General features: G+C 42.1%; 1 protein-coding gene across 3 annotated transcripts in view; it reads left to right on the top strand.

Moving 5' to 3' along the window:
* The window catches only part of LOC137297940 (low-density lipoprotein receptor-related protein 2-like), an 82,213-nt gene that overhangs the window by 31,093 nt on the left and 33,065 nt on the right, over positions 1 to 18,055 (top strand). For all 3 annotated transcript variants that reach the window (XM_067829932.1, XM_067829931.1, XM_067829933.1), the window contains 22 exons: positions 407 to 538; positions 1,159 to 1,383; positions 2,039 to 2,234; positions 2,810 to 2,986; positions 3,234 to 3,322; positions 3,846 to 3,986; positions 4,661 to 4,945; positions 5,204 to 5,317; positions 5,670 to 5,789; positions 6,800 to 7,036; positions 7,823 to 7,951; positions 8,373 to 8,498; positions 9,058 to 9,186; positions 9,823 to 9,942; positions 10,546 to 10,674; positions 11,359 to 11,567; positions 12,123 to 12,307; positions 12,663 to 12,891; positions 13,405 to 13,612; positions 13,929 to 14,057; positions 16,203 to 16,366; positions 17,195 to 17,448. In XM_067829932.1, the coding sequence (XP_067686033.1) occupies positions 407 to 538; positions 1,159 to 1,383; positions 2,039 to 2,234; positions 2,810 to 2,986; positions 3,234 to 3,322; positions 3,846 to 3,986; positions 4,661 to 4,945; positions 5,204 to 5,317; positions 5,670 to 5,789; positions 6,800 to 7,036; positions 7,823 to 7,951; positions 8,373 to 8,498; positions 9,058 to 9,186; positions 9,823 to 9,942; positions 10,546 to 10,674; positions 11,359 to 11,567; positions 12,123 to 12,307; positions 12,663 to 12,891; positions 13,405 to 13,612; positions 13,929 to 14,057; positions 16,203 to 16,366; positions 17,195 to 17,448 (3,727 nt within the window). The remainder of the gene's footprint in view (positions 1 to 406; positions 539 to 1,158; positions 1,384 to 2,038; positions 2,235 to 2,809; positions 2,987 to 3,233; positions 3,323 to 3,845; positions 3,987 to 4,660; positions 4,946 to 5,203; positions 5,318 to 5,669; positions 5,790 to 6,799; positions 7,037 to 7,822; positions 7,952 to 8,372; positions 8,499 to 9,057; positions 9,187 to 9,822; positions 9,943 to 10,545; positions 10,675 to 11,358; positions 11,568 to 12,122; positions 12,308 to 12,662; positions 12,892 to 13,404; positions 13,613 to 13,928; positions 14,058 to 16,202; positions 16,367 to 17,194; positions 17,449 to 18,055) is intronic.

Below are 18,055 nucleotides of genomic sequence, written 5' to 3'. Positions count from 1 at the left end.
CATAAAACATAAAATAACATAAATACCTACATGATGTGGCAAGGTTTAGTGGCCGTATGCAATACATTTTGAAAAACAACATTCGTCTTACGTGGCTTATATAAAGTAAATGATATTTCAAGATAATGGAAATCTGGACATTATTGCTGTGGTTACCAGATTTAAGTTTATCAATGAAGGAAGCACTGTCTTAGCAAAACAATTATGTTAACAAATTCCCCCTGGTTGTCGATTGAGCATTTCCGTGTTTAAATGGTATATCTTTCAAAAAAACTAAATTACATCCTTTAGATTTCGATGGATCTATACCATAGCAATGTGTAGCGGAATGATGTCTGCATTCAATTATCTGGTTCAAAAGATTTAAATGCACACGAATCAGTTTCTGTTATGACCTCTTCGCCAGCCAACCCTTGCGCATCTGGACCTTGTAGCCACATCTGCGTCGTCACCCACACCACCGACAACGCCGATCTCGGTTACCGCTGCATGTGTAATGCAGGCTTTACGTTGGAGAAGAACCGCGTCAACTGCACAAGTGAGATAATATACACAATATGCATTCATGTGTAGATCTGTGCATTTGTATCAGACTGGTCGATGATAAATTTCGTTAAACTTGCTATCATTAAGATGTGATGGCATGCTAAGTAGAAAGTTTTTAAATCTTTTTTCATCTCAGATTCATCTCGAAGTGTCAGTAATATTTATATGCAGAGTGTGCTAATAGCTTATATTAAAAATAGATGTCTGTTAGCCATGTAAGAGTAGGCGCCGTATTCAGAATATTCTGGGAAGATTCGGAGGTCAGAGGTTATATCCACGTCGAGAAGTTACCTGCTATTTATGTTTGACAAAGACATTAGTATTACTGATTTCAGCACAACTGAGGCTTACATATACCATTCAAAATGGCTAGGGATATTAGACTTGCAAGACTGATTAAATGCAAATGATGAAGTCAAGGAGGAAACAGATGATACAGAAAACTAAAGGGAAATGTGACAATTTATTCTATTCCTTTGGAAATGTTTGGTCTGTATGGATATTTATCACTTTCTCTCATATGTATTTGTATTGGCAAGTAGTATGCTCGCAAAATGGAATATCCTATATCATATTTGTTTTGTGTAACACTAATATCCCCTTCTTCCCCAGAGGTGACCCAGTTTATTCTGTTCGCATCCATGCAATCTGTACGTGGAATCCCTCTTGAAGAACCCACATCTTACGCCACGGACAACATTCCACAAATCACAGGCCACCGTCGTGGTCGCATGGGAATGAACTATGTGGCTGTCGACTATGATGCCGAGAATGAAACTGTGTACTTCTCCGACGTTCGTAACAGAGTCATATACCAGGCACAGGTTGGCCAGGCAGGCAAGTATATCTGACATGGCATTTGTTTTGTTGGATTGAAGGACCGCCTTTTCATCAAAGTATTCTTCACCCGCTGAAGGAGTAAACTTAGAATCAGTTTGGAACCTTTTCCTAGGCCATGAGTTTAGTTCAGCAAAGCTATGAGACTCTCCCTTTCCTACACAAGAAGAACATCTTGGCCACACCCATAAATTGTCTCCTTTACGTGTATACACCCATAAATTATCTCCTTTACGTGTATACACCTATAAATTATCTCATTTATGTGTGTAACTTCTAACTCCATGAAGGAACAGGCCCTTAAACAGCCTGCAGGTAAGTTGTGAGTAACGCAATGTTCAAATATATTTCCTAGTTTGTACACACACTTTGATGCTGGTGGGGGTGGTGTTGGTAGTGAAAACTACGAAAATGTTAAAATGAACACTTACATTCTGTTTGTCATGTACATTTTGCCTACTGTGGGAACCTCAGATATGGGCTTCATACCCATGTGAGAGTCTAGCCTAGGTCTTCAGCGAGACAAACGAACGATTTAACCACCGCCCAAGCGTTAATAAGTTAAACTTTAAATGATACATATATAATTATATATGTATGACAATGTTTCCGATGCAGTTTAATCCCAACACAAAGTTGTTTAAACCGTTTACAGAGGCCACGCCGCTCGTGGTCAACCATATACGGTCCGTGGAGGGAATGTCGATTGACTGGATCGCCAAGAATCTCTACTACACCGACTACGCCCGTAGCTCCATCTCCGTCGTCAGACTTCGCAACCCCGGCGACCGCAGGGACATCATCGAAGGCCTCGGCAATCCCCGTTCAGTTGTCGTTCATCCTTTAAAAGGGTACGGTTACATCCATGATATCAGTGTTCTTCCTTCAAAATCATTGGTCCTTAATGACTTGGTTTGTCGTGAAACGGGATCAAGAGGTCCGACTAGCAGACTTACTTGATGCGTGTCATCGTATCCCAGTTGCGTTGATCGATAACTCAAGTACTTTACTGTTCAGAGTGAAATGTCAATACGTCACATAGTAGGAACGTTGTAGGTGCAAGGAACAAAAAACCTCGACAACCGCGTACAGCTGGATCTACCGACAAGTATTGCTCCACGGCTTCACAGCACAGCCATGTGTGGGTACTGGTGTATTGCACATCAACATTGTGGGTGTCCAATGACACGACTGTACTTAATGGAATATTGTTCTTTAAATGCTTTCAGCGTTGATTGCTCAAAGACAGTTACAATAATGATGTGGATTCGTGTTGCTTTGTACAAATTAGTACGGTTAAGGTTTTATATCAAACATATGTATAGAAACTATGATCACGAACCGATTTGCTCTTAATTATTATCTCTTTTTACTTTTATCATCTTTATTTACCACCTTCATTATCAGTTGGCTGTATTGGCTCTAGGTGGTTGTTCTTCACTGACTGGCTGCGGAACTCCATGCAGACCCCCTACATTGCCAGAGCCTACAGTGACGGTAGTAACGTTACCAAGATTCGAGAACATGAGCTTGGCTGGCCCAACGGCCTCTGCATAGACTTCGCCGCGAACAGGCTGTACTGGGTGGACGCCTTCTTTGACAGGTATCAGTCGATTGCACCAACGTGTTTGAATACAATCGTCCTTCATCCGTTAAATACTCTTTTCAAGCATTTCAATTCTTGCCAGCATTTACTGTTTCAGTATGATAATAATGTAAATACAAGGACGTGTCGTGTCCATGTATACGTTTCATGTATCGTGTATATATGGGCTCCATGTTGTTCCTTGTGCTGTGATGCTTCCGTATCACGATTTCAACTGTTTTGCATCTCGTTTTGATTTGCCCAGAATTCAGCACTCCGATTTCTCTGGCAAAGATCTTCAGACACTTACAGGACATTCGATCACTCACCCATTCGGAATAGCCATATATAAAGGTTAGTATGTTTTACAAAAATGGCGTCATCACAGACATAGGCATTGGTAGTAACCATGACAACATGAAGTGCTAGGTCTGACTAGCCTGAAAATCATGCTACGGACACAGTGTCCGTGGATAACCAGAGCTGGTCAGAATTATATGAAAACGTTTCATGAGTATTAACATTCAAAGTCCAGTAGTGTAACCTTGTAGATACACGGGTCATATGGTTTTAGCATGGTTTAACACCACTAAGACACGAAAACGTAAGAGCACATGTACATCGTGCTTGAAGGCTTGGATTTATCCAGAAGATACACAGATTCAAGAAAACTAACATTTTTATTCACTATCAAATTAATGTGAATTGTTTCTTCGGATTTTACATAAATAATAACAGAGAATCATAAGTTCGCAGCCATATTGAAGCCAAGAAAAAATGAAAGTTCACTAATGTAGTTGTAGTGTTTATGCAGTGTAATTCCTAGCTTCATAAGGTGACTACTTTAAACCCTCTCTCACCCGCTCCGTGTTGCCAGATTACATATACTACACTGACTGGCGTCTGGAAGCTATTATCAGAATCAACAAACGTGGAGGCCAGGAAACCAAGATCCGCTCCGGTGTGGGCAAACTGATGGGCATCAGGGTGTACGACCACGACCTCCAGCCAGCATCCAGTAAGTTCTCATATTCCGTTTGTCAACGTTCTATGACTTTCAGTATATATGTGTAACATTCAGCCGTGTGTTGTCCAGATTGAATCATTACCCAACGCACCTGCCAAATGACTTCAAATATGTGACTCATTGAAGCTATTCCTTACTGGTTCATCAGAAATTTTACATATATAACGTCACGTCATTCGTTTGTCTTTAAATGGAGTTTGACGTGCGTTTGACATGGGCCCGGGTCTTGGAAACGTTGGTTTCGAAACAGGAAGAAGAGTCCATGAGTTCACAGAGTCATATTTAGTTACAGCATTGGGTTCTTTTCGGCGTCGACCCCGTTGCCACTTTTATCGCCATGGTTTTACCCTTAAGAGATGGGTGTTCTTTTTTGTCACATTAAGATGTCGAAATATTGTAAACCTGTTTGTTAGTTGGTTAACGCCACTCTCAGTAATATCCTAGCTAAATGGCGGCAGTCTGTAAATAATCTAGTCTGGATTGACCAGTCCAGTGACTGACACCATGTGCATCAATCTACGCAACTGAGATATGAAGAAATATGTCAATGAAGTCACCACCTGTTAGTCGCCTCCTACGACATGCGTGGGTCGCTGAAAACCAGTTCCAACACGGTCATGGCATTAACTGAACTTATCCACTTACTGTACCCGTGGTTGTTTCAGGTCAGAACCCTTGCATCAGAAGGAACGGCGACTGCTCTCATTTTTGTTTCCCTGTGCCTCTATCGGGAGGTCTGGTGAGGGTGGGGCGCCACTGCGACTGTCCCTACGGAATGAAGCTTAGTGCCAACCAGCGCACCTGCTCCATCAACCCAGACGAGCCCAACCCCACCAGCTGCCAACCCGGGTTGTTCCAGTGCGCCAACGGCCGATGTATTCCCCGGGGCTACAAGTGTGACGGAGATAACGATTGTCTCGATAACTCAGATGAACAAGACTGCCCAGTTGGTATGTGCAGTAATTGGGGTCGAAATGTTGTTGCCAGGGCCACGTTCTAAAAACTAATGGTAAACCCATGGGTGTCGTAACAAAGTTGTTGTAGTCATGGCTAAATGCGGCATAAAACCATACTCACTCTTTTACTCACGGTTCAACACTTTGGCCCTGTATCACGTAGTACTTTCCAGCCACCTTTTTGAAATTAAAGAAATACCGTGTAAGATATAGTCAAAGTGATCCACCTGTGCATATGTTACTATATATCAGAGACCACCTGCCCCTCCAACCGTTTTCGTTGTGACAACGGCCGCTGCATCAGCCGAGTGTGGGCCTGCGATGGCGACAACGACTGCGGTGATATGTCTGATGAAATGAATTGTCGTAAGTACAGTTGGTGACATTTTTATTTACATAGAGGCGGACTGATCATGCAGAATGCATAGTCTTGCTTTTGCACAACTGTCCGAAGACCATTATGGTGATTTGGCACTTCAGATCGTGTGTTTCACTACATCAGAAAGTGATCCGTGCAAGTGTACCTATTTGTGGAACTCCACGTGACACGTACATATATGTCTGGTCTACTTAGTAGGTAAATTCCTCAAGGTGTAAGTAAGTACGTAAGTGACTGATAGCTTCCTGCTGTACTGCTAACAGGACCCGATACGCCGGTGTACTGCTTTTTAACCTTGGTCTACATGTAACCCTTTGCCTACATCTCGTGTTATTTCAGCGGACAAAACCTGCAACCCCCAGGAGTTCCACTGTAACAACTCGCTGTGTATCTCAAGCCGGCTTGTGTGCGACACAGACAACGACTGTGGGGACGGTTCAGACGAGGGAAATTTTTGTGGTTGGTAAATCATCACTAATACGTTTTTAACAGCGCAACTGAATCACCCTACAATGCATGACATGAATAAAGAAGCTGTCTGTCCATTAAAAAAGTTTCTAAATGCCACTTAAGGAAATGCCATTAATACACCATTTACAATTCAGTTCAATTCAGTTCAGTATTTATTCCGACAAACAACCATTGGTGGTACAGGAACAGTACAAATAAAGTCATAATATAAATGATAAATTGTTATGATCGCTTGGTAACAATGAATATATTAGTGTGTTTATTCTATCATGGATAACCATTACACCATTTACAGCGGTAATGTAAATTGAATACTACCAATGGGTGTGAGAACTCTTTAGATTATGATCTAACATGATCACAGCATATACTTTGGTTTTAAGTCATGTCACCAATGATACAAACGAACGGAAACGGAGTACAGAGCTCGGAAAACGATGTTGAATACTGAGATATACTATCCATAGGCTACGGATATAAAGTTATTTGTAAAATCTCACTTTCCCGCAGCATGACGTTTGCCCTTTGCCCATTGGGTAGTTCAAGCCAGGTATTCCTGTCTAGTTTGTGAATCCTACAACAAAGTGTCATGATATCAAGTGTTGTCGTTGTCGTAAATACTTGGGGCGGCTGGGTAGCCTGGTGGTTAAAGAAGACACGGGTTCAATTCCAGATGGGTACAATGTGTGAAGCCACTTTCCGGTGTCCCCGCCATGATATCGCTGCCATATTGCTAAAAGCGGCCTAAAACTATGCTCACTCACTCAAACAATTTAATCTCAAGCCATCCATTCACCATGACGCCGTTTTTGTGCGTTGTGTGAAAACTGACTGAGGTCATGTTTTATTGATGACAGGAAGCGTTCTGTACAGGACTCGGTATTTTCAAGTTTAATTCATTCACAACAGACTATTCGCTCTTTTTCATGGCCCACTCACATTACTGATTTCTTGCCCTCTGATGTGTTACTGACCCTATGTCTTGAACCACCTGACAGGCACACATACATGCCCCGTTGGATACTTCAAGTGTAACGACAAACGGTGCATTCCGGAGTCGCGCGTCTGCAACGGCGGCAATGACTGCTTCGACGGCAGCGACGAAGTTGGTTGCCCTCCCCTGAACTGCACGGGGTCAAGGTGGACGTGCAAGACGATCCGCCAATGTGTCCTCAAGAAATACCGGTGTGACGGTGTGGCGGACTGTCAGGACGAGAGCGACGAACACGACTGTCGTAAGTAACTTCCATTACACAAGGGGCCCTAGCATATCCAGGTTACACTGATGGGGCAATGGGATGGTTTAGTGGTCAAAACTGTTCGTTGGGTTTCATTCCCCCACGTGCCTGAAGCCCAATTCTGGTGGCAACCGCAGGGATGTTTTAGAATATTGCTTTGAAAGCGGCGTAAAACTAAACTCACTCACATTCAAATTGATCTTGATCAAACCACGGTTGCTGCAAGAGTCCAGTAATGGGCTCGGACTATCGGTCTTGCTGACGTCTTTGAATTATGTGATGTTTTCCAATTATGTACAACGATGTTCAGGGCAATCACAGGATTGTCTTGGACAGAGTCGATGTGGTACGGACCACTTTACCTGAAATATTGATGAAAGCTGCGTTTTACAGCAGACATGGAACACGGTGAAAAAGATAGCAATATCCTAGAGTCTTGGGCCATTAAAATGGATGCTGTTGCTCCAACATTGTGTCCAAATTGTTTTCGATTGTATAAACAGTCAGCGGAACGCTCAATGCGAAAGTCACAGTTACATAATATTCAAGTAACAAGGTTATTTCCAGCTGTCTTTTGTAATATTTCAAGACCGAGAACAACGTCTTGGTGGAAATAACAAGACCCGGATGTAAAGGTTAGACCTCAATATGGAACAAAGTGATGACGTCAGTTTAGGTTCATGCGGTAGTCATCATGCATTGCGTTATGTTAAAATATGTAGAACTAAGAAGTTACCTTAATGAATGTCGACATGTGTACACTATGTGTATCACTGTTTCTAGCGACAAGGCCACCAGAAGGCTGCCACTCTGACGAGCTCAAGTGTGGGGTGGGCGGCTGTATCCCCAACAAATGGAAGTGTGACGGACAAGAGGACTGTGAGGATGGCACAGACGAACCCGACACGTGTCGTATGTACCATTTTACTGAACTTTCCAAATCATTGGTCGAGGAATCGTTGATTACATTGTAAAGACGTTTACGTCACGAAACTCGACTTAAAGACAATTCTAAAATGAATATTCTCATTCTTGGCCGATGACTCCATGATATTGGATACAATCATGTCCGCAAGGTTCTGTATTCAGTATTAGGGTGATATCAAATTGTAAGAACACTAACAGTGGTCACATTTTATCATTATTGTCATAAATGTATTTTCGTTATTGAAACTTCTTGTAGATCCTAATTGGAACGGCTCAGTTTTTATCACTGCGTAATCTTACTGCATTTGACATCTGAGGTGGGACTGAAAGGGATTATCAGCCTGTCTTTCATACAATCTCCAATCTTGTCGCAAGAAGAGTTTATATATTGTGTGTATATTACTAGCAACACCAACCTGTTTCGCCAACCGGTTCCGCTGTAACAACGGACGGTGCATCTTTAAGGGCTGGGTCTGTGACGGCGACGACGACTGCGGTGACAACTCGGATGAAGATCAAGATATGACATGTCGTGAGTGACCCAGCAGAGAACGGTTCCCTGACCTCCTTGGTCTCAACAGTGTTAGTTTAGGTTGGCGGAGGCAATCGTCATGCAGTGTTGTCTCTGGGAGACATGGAGGTTGATTCACAAATATACTTTGTTACAGCACGACAAGCAACAGTTTGTTTTATGTGATTGAAAAATGATTGAAACGTTGTTAATTTCCATGTTGCCTGTTTATTCATCAATCATTCCTGTGACAGTGATGGCTGGATAATTTTGTGTAACAATGTATTAGATCAGTGAAGACTGGGTTGTGAACAGGATTTGCACCGACATGTCCTCTATCATGTTTGAAATGACTTGAACAAAAACAAGATGCCTTAAATATTCATCAGCTCAAGTGTTTAATCAAATTACATTTGAAACATCTATAAGAGTTGACCCTGCGCCGGTGCAGTTAATAACTGTCCATATAATGTTGCTAATATGTTTTGAATTTAATATCAAAGATATGATCAATATCCTGTGATAGGAATTGCTTTGTTACCACTAACTGTATCACAACACATTCGTTTGACCGTTTCAGCCCCACCACCCTTCTCGTGCCCGGGTCAATGGGAGTGTCCAGGGAATGTCCGCAAGTGCATAAATGTGTCCCAAGTGTGTGATGCACGTGAGGACTGCCCCGGGGGACATGATGAGAGCCCTGTCTGCAGTGAGTATATACAAATGTGCTGGTCCAAGCGTATATGAAAGCACTATCTGTACATTGCATCTGTTGAAGCGATGTCCGATGTCCGTAGTGAGTACTCTCAGCACAGTATCCGCCCTGAGTATACAATAGGGCAGTGTCGAAGTGAGCATGATACACTGCAGGGTCTGTATATGTGGATTATCTATACTGGACAAAATGAGTTAGGGGTATTGGTATTATATTACTGATATTTTATCAGTGTCAATGAATAAATACATCAGTATTCACAGTTTCAAAATTTAAAAATATCCCTAACAATTTTTGTCCAGTATGACTATTTCTTACTTGGAGTCCAATATCCCATTGCACTCATTATTATGTACCTGACCTCCATTAAGAATGGTAACGCAATAATAGTGTGACACCCTGAGCAAGGAGATGCAACAAAGCATTTCAATATCAGTTACTAGTGAACATATATTTACGGGGAATTATTGGTTTATAGCAGTGATGTATAAACTCCTGCCCATTAATTAGTTGGAATCACATGCACATAATTGTGTATGATTATAGAAATATGACTTGTGTTTTAACATAACACCTCGACTTATTTCGTTGATAAATTTACACTCATTCACAAAATGTTTATGTTAACAGATTCTGATAGCTGTCGCTTCAAGAACGGCGGGTGTAGTCACCGCTGCATCCAGACGCCCCGAGGGGCGGAATGCAGGTGCCCCACCGGTCAGCAGCTGAATGGTACCAAAACCTGCATAGGTAAGCCACACCTGAGTGGTAATAGGTATTTGTCAACCATGTGTTTTGTAAACACCACTGTGCAATGTACATGCAGGTGCGTGACCCACTTCAGGTAGGTTTAACCGGCGAGAATCTGTGTTTATATATAGTAATGTGCATATATATATTGTTTATGTTACGGGCTCTGTGGAAGATTTAACACATACACTAATGTAATAAAGTTGTGACCTATGTGTAATCAACGCCTGGATGTTGTACTTCGCTTGTGCACATGTGTATGTAGGTTTATGTCCCCCTGATGTTGGTTAGAAGCAGTGTTACTTGTAGTGTAGGTAGGCTGGAACCACAGTGTCCTAAGGGTGTAAACTATACTGGGTGTTAGAATGATCACACGTGTATCATGTTAAGCCTGTTCATAACTTTCCGTTTTACAAATATGTTAATTCAATAATAGAGCTGAGTATAATAACGCAGCTATAATACTCCAGCAATGTCACGCCAGAAAACTAATGTCACACATTTTACCAGTGTTGTGAATCGAACCAGGTCACGACGTGACAGGCGATCACTTTACCCACCAGGCTACCCCACACAATTAGGCGATGCCGTGTGTTGTTTCAGACAAGGACGAGTGTGCCGTGCCGGGAGCGTGCAGTCAGCAGTGCACGAACACCAAGGGATCCTTCAAGTGCTCTTGCGGGCCTTACTACGACCTGATGCCGGACAGAGTCCATTGTCAAGCCAACCGAAGTAAGCATCAGCTGTGCCCTGTTAGTTAGAGAAGGCAAATATACCTCAGTCACCATTAGTATTAACACAGCGTATCCTTCAACTGAAAAATCTTGAAATATAGAGCGTCAAGACATGAGAATATTCCGTCTCTATTTTCTCCGAAGTATATACCACTGTCATGGTTAGAGCTTCGAATTGTATCCAGTTAATGGATAGACCGACGATGTGTCATTAGCACGGTTAGACCTATTCAGCTTCAGCTATAAACTTTCCTTGTATGTTGTATTCCTAGAGTGGTTAGACCTATAAAGTATCATCCTTGGAGGGGTTAGGCCAACACTACTGCTAGGGACATCCGTCAATATCCAATGTAGAACTGGTCATCAGCAACCCATACATGGCATAAGAGACGACTGACTGGAACGGGTGGTCAGCACCCGCTGACTTGATTGACACATGTCATCTCATCCAGTTGCGAACATCGATGTTTATGTTCTTGATCACTTGATTGTCTGGACTGGATTATTAACAGACCATCGCCCTATAGCTGGAGTATTCCTGAGTGCGGCATTAAACAACAAACCAATACAAAAGCGACTAGGTAATGTGTAGACTTGCGTGTGCGATAGCAGTACACCAGTGGGACTGAGCTGCGGGAATGGTTATTCTAAACCGAAAGTAGCTAATATTCCGTGTACTCAGATTCCAGCCTCCTCTACATAATGGTGGCCACCCAGCAGACCCTGGTCAGATCCACGCTCAATACCAAGTTGTACAGTGACCTCCCGGTGTCTGGACTCAGATCCCTCTCCGGTCTGGACATTGATGTTTGGAATGGCTATATCTACTTCTCCGACACTGGACTCAAGAAAATATTCAGGACCACCTATAATGGAACAAATCTAACTGAGGTAGAGTCTAGAAGATAGTTTGTACATGCCCAAAACCCCACACATGTTGTTGAATAATTAATGAAAATTGTTGTCCAATGTAACACATAGACGTGTGGTAAATATATCCATAACTGTCACAAAGCATTCTGTTTTTGTATAGTTGTTAAATTGTTGAATCAGACTGAGGATTAAGGTTAGTATTGGTTTTAGCAATGGATGCATGTCGACTGATGGAAAGCCCTGCTCAAGCTCGCTAACTTGGTTGATGCAAGTTATCATATCCCGAGCGCGCAGATCAATGATATCTGTCACTAAATTGTCTGGCTCTGTGTTCAGTATTTACAATTGCTGTAATATGGCAGTATTTTGTGTGGGGTTATATAGCAAAGAAGCAAAACCATATTACTAGTGTGTCTATGTGACTGAAATGTTACCCAGTCTTTCACTTTCAGTGGACATAAAATGAATATGACGATTAAATCAGCACGAAGATACTCAACCATTACATTGTCGTATTAATTTCATTATTTATCACGAGGTGTTTCATTGATGGTTTGCGTTCTATGAACGCAGATCGTGACTACGGGAATCGACGTTGTGGAGGACATAGCTGTGGATTGGGTGGCGGGGAACTTGTACTGGACGGACTACAGGATGGAGACGGTTGAGGTGTCCCGTGTGGATGGCACAAACAGGGTCGTGCTGTTCAGCGAGAACATCACCAACCCCCGAGGCATAGAGGTCGACCCCAGAGACGGGTAGGTGTTTATCAAGTAACCGCATCACTTGTTTTAGTTCACGGAGACAATAAATATAGTAATGTTTCCTGTTGGATTTCTTATAATGATTGTAATGGCGATTCGGTACACAACGAAGTCAACCTTTCATTATTTGTCATTATACTTATCGAGAAGGAATATTTAAAACACATATTTTATAAGTAATGTTCCGTTCCCATGCAGTGTTATGCAAGGTTGGTGTACTTACGAACGTGTTCTTGAGATCCGTGCTCGTAACAACCTTTCTTTGGAGTCTGCACTTATTTCTCCGTCATCATTTTGATGTTATGTTACATTAATTGAAAGCATGTATTGTAAAGGAGTTTCTTTGCAGAATCCGGCTACTCTTCTGGGCCGACTGGGGACAAAACCCAAGCATTCAACGATCTGGTTTAGACGGAAGCAACCGCGAGGTGATCATCTCCAAGAACATCTACTGGCCTAACGCGCTCACACTAGACTACCCAAACAAGCAAATCTACTTCGCAGATGCCCGAATGGACTTCATCGACGTGTGTAACTACGACGGTTCTGAGAGGAGGAAAGTGTTCTCCAATGACCACGTAAGGAATACAGTTGTGTTCAATACTTGACCTCAGACACACATACCGAATGGCTGCCTACATTAATTCGCGAGGGGCAAATGACCGTAATATCGAGTCACGAGTTTAATATTATGTGTTGGTTATTGTTTTATACCTGTGTAAACGTCACATGAAACCATTTGACGTCAAGGATGACGCCGTCTTCAGTATGACGTCATATTCGGATGGTACCTTGTAAACAGGGAAAAGGGTGAAACTGTTTAAACGAACTAACCAGTCAATGTGATCATAATCAAAAGTAACAGTGTATAATGTCACCTATATCCTTTTCCGAATGGTTAATATAATTTGACCAGGAAATAGGGCTATGGAGTAGAGTGACGGTTAACGCGTTCACGCCGAAGATCTACATGGTTACTGAGTGTGAAGCCGATTTCTCGTATCCGTGATATTGCTCGATTATTGCTTTAAACCGGCGTGAAACTATTACCTAGACCATCCCTTGTTCACTCACTGACTCTGTGATTGCAGTTTCTGCGTCATCCCCACGCTCTCACCATCTTGGAAGACTGGATCTTCTGGACAGACCGCGCCGCCAGTCGCGTCTCACGCTGCAACAAGTTCGACTGTTCCAACAGAACCGTGGAAGCCGCTAGCCTCAACCGACCTCTCGGCATTGTGTCGTATCATCAGTCACGCCAGCCCAAGCTCACTGGCTTCCCACCGGACGTGAAAGAAGGTAATAACAACATGTACTCATGCGAGGAAATTTTAAAGTTTCAACCGTATGCTCATTAATCAGTAGAATAAAGACACAAGTATTTGTTGCTACTCGACAAGTTGACTCTTCCACGTGTGTAAGTCCACCTCTATTATAAAAAAACATCTTATCGCTATTCTAATATGATGTATATCCTATGATGTCAATTCAGCAACCCATTTCGTAACAAATAACACAAATTAGTCTTCATACAGGCCATGAACCACATTTTTCCTACTGCCTAGCCCTCTCTGCAGTGCAAAAGACCTAAATATGGCAAGTCTTCGTGTTCTAGTGACCAACCCGTGCGCCAACCATCCCTGCAGCCACCTGTGTCTCCTGTCCCCCAAACCCAACCCTGGGTACACCTGTAGCTGCCCTGTCGATATGAAGCTGGATGCATCTAATACCAACTGTGTTGAAGGTATTGAGCTTAGACTAAAGTTAACTGTGAAAGTACGGGACAATGCAGCATGTTGAAGGTATTGAACTTAGACTTTACTTAACTATGTAAGTGTGGGACAGTGTAACATGTTGAAGGTACTGAGCTTAGACTGTAGTTCACTATGTAAGTGTGGGACAATGTAACATGTTGAAGGTATTGAACTTAGACTGTAGTTCACTATGTATAGTATTCCCAGAAATTATTGAGAATCATGTTGCGTCATGTAACTCATTACGTTTATTAACTTCTGGCGTTTTACTTACATAAACATGTTAAAACATCATCCTTTTATAGTCTCAGTCTTGTTTTAGTACTTTGTTAGACCTCCTCGCTCAGCAATGCATGCCTGAATACGCCTAGGCACACTACCCATCAAAGTTTGTAGGTAATCGTGTGACAGGGTATCCCAATATTGGACCACCTCGGCCTTCATATCTTCAATATTTCTCAGTCCCTTTTGGTTTATTCTGTCCTTCATGACTCCCCACACATTCTCAATTGGGTTTAGGTCTGGGCTGTAACTGGGCCAGTCTAAAACTTGAACATTTTCGCCCGACAACCACTGTTTTGTGTAGCGCGCAGTGTGTTTTGGGTCATTATCATGCTGGAAGATCCAATCATCTTCATACAATGTTTGTGCTGTCGGAAGAAGGTGACCATTTAGAATGTCAACGTATCTTTCTTTTGTCAAGTTTCCCGTGAAAACACACAATGGCGTCACTCCGCGAGCCGATATGCCACCCCACATGTGAAACTTCGGGCTATGTTTTGGTCGCTGGTAGATAGGTTTGACAGTATCTTTGGTCCAAATTTTTAACACAATTAGGGAAAAGCCAAACAGAACTTTCATCCGAAAAGAAAACATTATCCCAATCTTGATTTTCATGAGCCCGACACCAGTTTAAACGTTTTTCCTTTTGTGCATCTTTCATCAACGGCGAGGGAATTCCACGTTTTTTCACCCAATTAAGTCTCTGTAATTCCTGCCTAAGTGTTTCATTGCATACCTGGGGACTTCATCTGCTAATCATTTCACTTCTGATGTTCTCAACACTTTTCAATTTGCCCCTACTCACAATCTGCCCAAGTCTTCGGCGATCCACAACACTGAATTTCCTAGGCCGACCTGCCCCTGCTTTGAGCTCTATCCCGGTTCCTGTCTGAATATTCTTCAAAGTTCTGTATACTGTAGACAGAGGAATACCATGTCTACAAGCTAACACTTTAGCATCAGCCTCACCCCTTTCAAAATCATCTAGAATGAGCTTTCTTTTCTCTCTTGCTGTAAATTCTGCCATGTCAACACAGGAAGCCGTCTGCTCAGACAAGGGAGATAACTCTTGACGTAATGAGCTGCCTTCTAAGCCTTCAAGAGTTGTCTCCCTTATTTAGCAGGCTTAGTGCATAGTGAAAGCCCTTTTTCCAATCTTAGCATCATTAGAAAAAAAACAAAGATTTTCTCAATAATTTCTGGGAACACTGTAAGTGTGGGACAGTGTAACATGTTGAATGTATTGGACTTAGACTGTACTTAGCTATGTAAGTGTGGGACAGTGTAACATGTTGAAGGTATTGAACTTAGACTGTAGTTCACTATGTAAGTGTGGGACAGTGTAACATGTTGAAGGTATTGAACTTAGACTGTAGTTCACTATGTAAGTGTGGGACAGTGTAACATGTTGAAGGTATTGAACTTAGACTGTAGTTCACCATGTAAGTGTGGGACAGTGTAACATGTTGAAGGTATTGAACTTAGACTGCAGTCCACTATGTAAGTGTGGGACAGTGTAACATGTTGAATGTATTGAACTTAGACTGTAGTTCACTATGTAAGTGTGAGACAGTGTAACATGTTGAAGGTATTGAACTTAGACTGTACTTAGCTATGTAAGTGTGGGACAGTGTAACATGTTGAAGGTATTGAACTTAGACTGTACTTAGCTATGTAAGTGTGGGACAGTGTAACATGTTGAAGGTATTGCGCTCGGACTGTGGGTAATTGTGTAGGTATGGGACATGGTAACATGCGCCGAACCATTTCAAGCACAAATTAATTCATCAAGTCACCCAGGTTAATTCTTCCTTCAAAGAAGATTACAAAGACATACACTTGTCATATTGCAGCCCATGAGAATGTTCTTCTGTACATGACCAACACCCAGCTCGCAGGAATAAACCTTGCAGAGAAGGAAGAGGCGGCATTTGTCCCCATAAGTGCCATTGCCAGCGGTCTGGACTTCGACTACGACAGCGAAGAGAAGTTCATCTACTACGTCCAGTCAAAGGTGGTAAGTAAAAGAACGGGTTATCACCTGTCGCCTTCACCTGGTGTTTTATACATTGACACGAAGTAGTTAAATGTAATGGACTATACGAGTTATCTATAACACATATTTGTTCAATCAATTACCATTTAGAAGTTCCATGGGACTTATACGTGACAATAAACTAATTATGTTTACTTAGAAGTAAAAAGGAATGAGAAAAACGTTGACGTTCGTTTTCTTTTTATCAGTGATGATTGTGATGATAATGTGATATATTAGTATGTGTTGGTCCTTTTGTAAATTGTCTGAGGGATATTTTCAATTATTTTAAACACAGTCTAAACATAATGTACAATCTTGCTGCATATGAAGGTATTGGTAACTGCATATGTCGTTACAGGACAGGTGTGCATTTCACCTACTGATAGATACAAAATACAATGAATACATCCATTGCAGGTCGATAAACTGAGTCCCGGTTTACTACCCATCCTTCCTGGTATATAACATAAATAAACCAGAAAAAACCGTTTATCGATTTTTCTGACCCACAGTGGGGGCCTGTGAATGAATCCTATCTGTACATTTAGTATTTACTGAAACCTATGTCATTGTCACTGACACTGCGGTATACACAAGCCTCAATAACAATAGGTTTTTGAGAGGCATGTAGAAGTCGGTATTCTAACAAACGACAAAATGTCATCGACCGGACGAAGGGAAAAGTAATAGTATAGAAACATTGTGTAAACAATACAGAACAATACAAGTTGATATCCATAACATTTTGTCGTATATTACACAATTACAATAGTTCGGCAAAATAATGAATCCTCTGTTTGACTTCAGGGCAGTATTAATCGTATTCGACTCAACGGTATGAACGAGTCGACGTTTGTCCCTGCCGCTGTTGAGGGTTATCCCAACGCCATAGCGATTGACTGGATCTCCCGCAACCTGTACTGGGCAAACATGGCGGCCGGATACATCGAGGTGATGAAGATGGATGGCGACAAGCACTTCCGGAAGATCATCCTCAGTAACACTGGCAAGGCCACAGACTGTGCCAGACCCTTCTCTCTGGCCGCGGACCCCATACAGGGGTGAGATTCGCTCGACTGTCTCGGCGCTCACCGCCTTCTTGGTGAAACGTTCATCTACATTGTCTACAAATAGTATTAGTATCAGTGACTAGTATTGGTGACTCATGAAAACCAGGCCGTAGATCTATGCTCTTGCTTTAATCACTCGATTGTCTGGTCCACTCCCGATTATTTACGGACTCCGCCATATAGCTGGAATATTGCTGAATGCGGAGGTAACTTAAATCAGAGTTTGACTTAAGTTATATTTTGTACTCATATTTAAAAAAAGCAATTCCCAAAATGAACTGAAATCGATATGAAACATAGTTGACAATTTCAGTTTTATGGATGGAATACTTAGGTTGTTTAAGGTGTTTCTTATTTTATAAGTTCACGCGAGTTTCAGCTGTTTCAAACTGTCAAACTTAGTTTGGAGCAAGAGAGTAAGTTTAGTTTTACGCCGCATTCAGCAATATTCCAGCTATGTGTATGCGGTCTGTGAATAATCGATCTGCGCAGTTGGGAGTCGATGACATGTGTCAATCAAGTCAGCGAGTCTGACCACCCGATCCCGTTATTCGCCTCTTACGACTAGCTTAGTCGCCTTTCATGGCAAGCATGGGTT

The sequence above is a fragment of the Haliotis asinina genome, chromosome 10 (genome assembly GCF_037392515.1).
Source record: "Haliotis asinina isolate JCU_RB_2024 chromosome 10, JCU_Hal_asi_v2, whole genome shotgun sequence".
Lineage (NCBI taxonomy): Eukaryota > Metazoa > Mollusca > Gastropoda > Lepetellida > Haliotidae > Haliotis > Haliotis asinina.
Note: the sequence above shows the minus strand (reverse complement) of the source record. Positions and strands in the feature narration are given on the sequence as shown.